The sequence below is a fragment of the Coenobita brevimanus genome, chromosome 33, assembly GCF_032717465.1.
Source record: "Coenobita brevimanus isolate Jiangsu-jjx chromosome 33, ASM3271746v2, whole genome shotgun sequence".
NCBI classification, from domain to species: domain Eukaryota; kingdom Metazoa; phylum Arthropoda; class Malacostraca; order Decapoda; family Coenobitidae; genus Coenobita; species Coenobita brevimanus.
The window spans coordinates 42,281,870-42,284,355 of NC_136986.1; the positions used below are offsets into that span (position 1 = coordinate 42,281,870).

General features: G+C 41.4%; 1 protein-coding gene across 1 annotated transcript; it reads left to right on the forward strand.

Annotated features, from left to right (window-relative positions):
• Positions 1 to 1,045: 1,045 nt before the first annotated feature.
• Positions 1,046 to 1,834, forward strand: LOC145395882 (uncharacterized). The gene has a single exon (XM_080269405.1). It carries the CDS (start codon positions 1,046 to 1,048, stop codon positions 1,832 to 1,834), a length of 789 nt encoding a protein of 262 aa, XP_080125531.1.
• The last annotated feature ends 652 nt before the right edge of the window (positions 1,835 to 2,486 follow it).

Genomic DNA, 2,486 nt, shown 5'->3' on the forward strand with positions numbered 1-2,486 from the left:
GCTGAATTTTATGCGACTTGGCCTTAGTTTGTCCCCCCCCCCTTCTCTCTCTCTCTCTCTCTCTCTCTCTCTCTCTCTCTCTAAAAAAAAGGCCTCTGATATACTCCTTTTACTCTTACTTGGCCTAAAATTGCCATCTTCATACTGAGCGCTGAGTTGTAACAAGATATTAACGCTAGAATATGATGCTATAGTCTCACCAATCTTAAACCCAGGTTTGGGTGGGGTCTGGCTCTGGGTGCAGCCATGCCATACTTCCTAAACGAGCGATGAGTAGATTCTGTTATATATGTAATAGGCATCACAGATAGGTACACACATACTAATACAATATAAACGTAAGTATTCTAGCATATAAAAGGAAGGTAAACGTGTAATGCATATGGCTCTTGTACATCAATAAAGAAACGTGGCATACATATTTTACAGTGGTGCTGAAAAAAATGTAGTTACTTTTACCGACTTTCACGGTAGTTCTAAGTTGGGTAAGTAATGTAACAATTACGTTTATAATATAATTTGAAGGAATCAGTAGAACATACGCTATTTTCTTAATAGAAATAAATAAGTTAAAACACTCACGAGCGGCAACACCAGGCCCATACTGGGAGTTAATCCACTGGAGGGAGATTTAAGCTTCTGTCAGGTGCTTCCACTATTCACTTTCTATGTTGATGCAGACACAATGGCAGCTACGCCAACTCGCTCGCATCTACATAGTCAAGCCAAAGAAATGGCCTTCAACGTAAGCCAGTATTTTCTGCAGGAGAAGCAGTACGGAGGAATTTTCGATGATGTTTCAAGGGCAATTCATCGAACAGCTGCAGCAACAGGACTTAGCAAGAGCAGGATTGAAGCAATACGCAGAGAAGCAAGAGATAATGAAGAAAACAACTCTCCAGAGTTTACGTCTCCCAAGAAAAGGCAACGTGTAAAACCAATTGCAGACTTTTTTGATAACTTCAATGAAGATGTGTTACGCAGAACTGTTTTAAATTTCTATGACAGAAAAGAAATCCCTACCCTTGAAAAAATCCACGCAGAAATGAAGAGTAACCTTTCTTACCCCGGCGGCCGTGAAACTTTAAGAAAAGTTATGAAGAAAATAGGATTTCGGTACGCAAGCGTTGATGGACGGAAATTTCTAATGGAACGCAGCGACGTAACCTCTGCCAGGTGCAAGTTTTTGAAAGAAATGAAGGCACTTACAAGCTCTGACAAGACTATCGTCTACTTAGATGAAACTTGGATAAATCAGAACCACACGGTTTCTAAGTGCTGGGTAGACAGCACCTCAGGAAAAGCCGAGGGAGTGCGGGTACCGACAGGGAAAGGTGGTCGCTGGATTATTCTGCACGCCGGAACCAAAAATGGATTTGTTCCCGAAGCTGCCCTGATATTCCAAGCAAAAAATGTCGGGGATTACCACGATCAGATGAATGCCGAGACATTCGAGAAGTGGTTTCAGGTACAACTGTTACCTAACATTCCTCCCTCTTCAGTTATTGTGATGGATAATGCATCCTATCACTCAAGGAAAAAGCATAAACCACCAACAGGTTCCAACAATAAAGCAACGATAATAGAATGGTTGGAGAAGAAGGGGATAACAGTACCAGAGGGTCTCCTGAAAGTGGAACTTATGGAACTTGTGACTCGCCACATCACTGCTGCCGATACAAATTACGTCATCGACAATACTGCCTCAGAGCACGGCCATCGAGTTGTACGCCTGCCTCCTTATCACTGCCAGTATAACCCAATAGAACTCATATGGGCTCACCTTAAAGGCTATATGTCTCAAAAAGGAATACATTCCGGAATGCCGATATGAAGCCACTTATTCATGAGGCAATTGAGAAAATTACATCAGAAAACTGGAGAAATGCCGTTATACACGCAGAACAAATTCAAACAGATGATGCAAAAAGAGATGTGGCAATTGATAATTTCATTGATTCTTTCACTATCACTCTCACCTCTTCTGATGAGGAGGATTCATGATAATTTCTTACATGCTGTAAGAGAAGAGGAATAGGCCTATCGGGGAAACCTCAAAAAAAAAAAAAAAAAAAAAAAAAACGCGCCGTGACTTTTACCTCTTGGGTGGTGTGGAAAGAAAGTCTAAGTTTTAATATGTAGAGTGTAATTTAAAGGCTATAACCAGGTAAAAAATCATAAATTATATGAGAGAGAGAGAATGCGACTTTTAAATTCATTATTTTGATTATATTTATAACTTAAACTAGTTTGTCTTTACACACACACATACACAAACACACACACACACACAGAAGTGGGTGAAGTCATGTCAGGCCAGGTGGCGAGATGGGAGCGGACGAACTCTAACGGTGTCAGGTCAGCCACTAGCCAATGAGAGTATAGGAAACAAGGCAACGCTGTACGCCGGGAAATCCCCGGCTAGACTCCACCCAAACCTGGGTTTTAGATTGGTGAGACTATAGTCACGAAGAAGTGCTACGGAA

What these genes read in the sequence shown, in the direction of transcription:
- LOC145395882 (XM_080269405.1), top strand. Translation starts at nt 1,046, where the DNA reads ATGAAGAGTAACCTTTCTTACCCCGGCGGCCGTGAAACTTTAAGAAAA.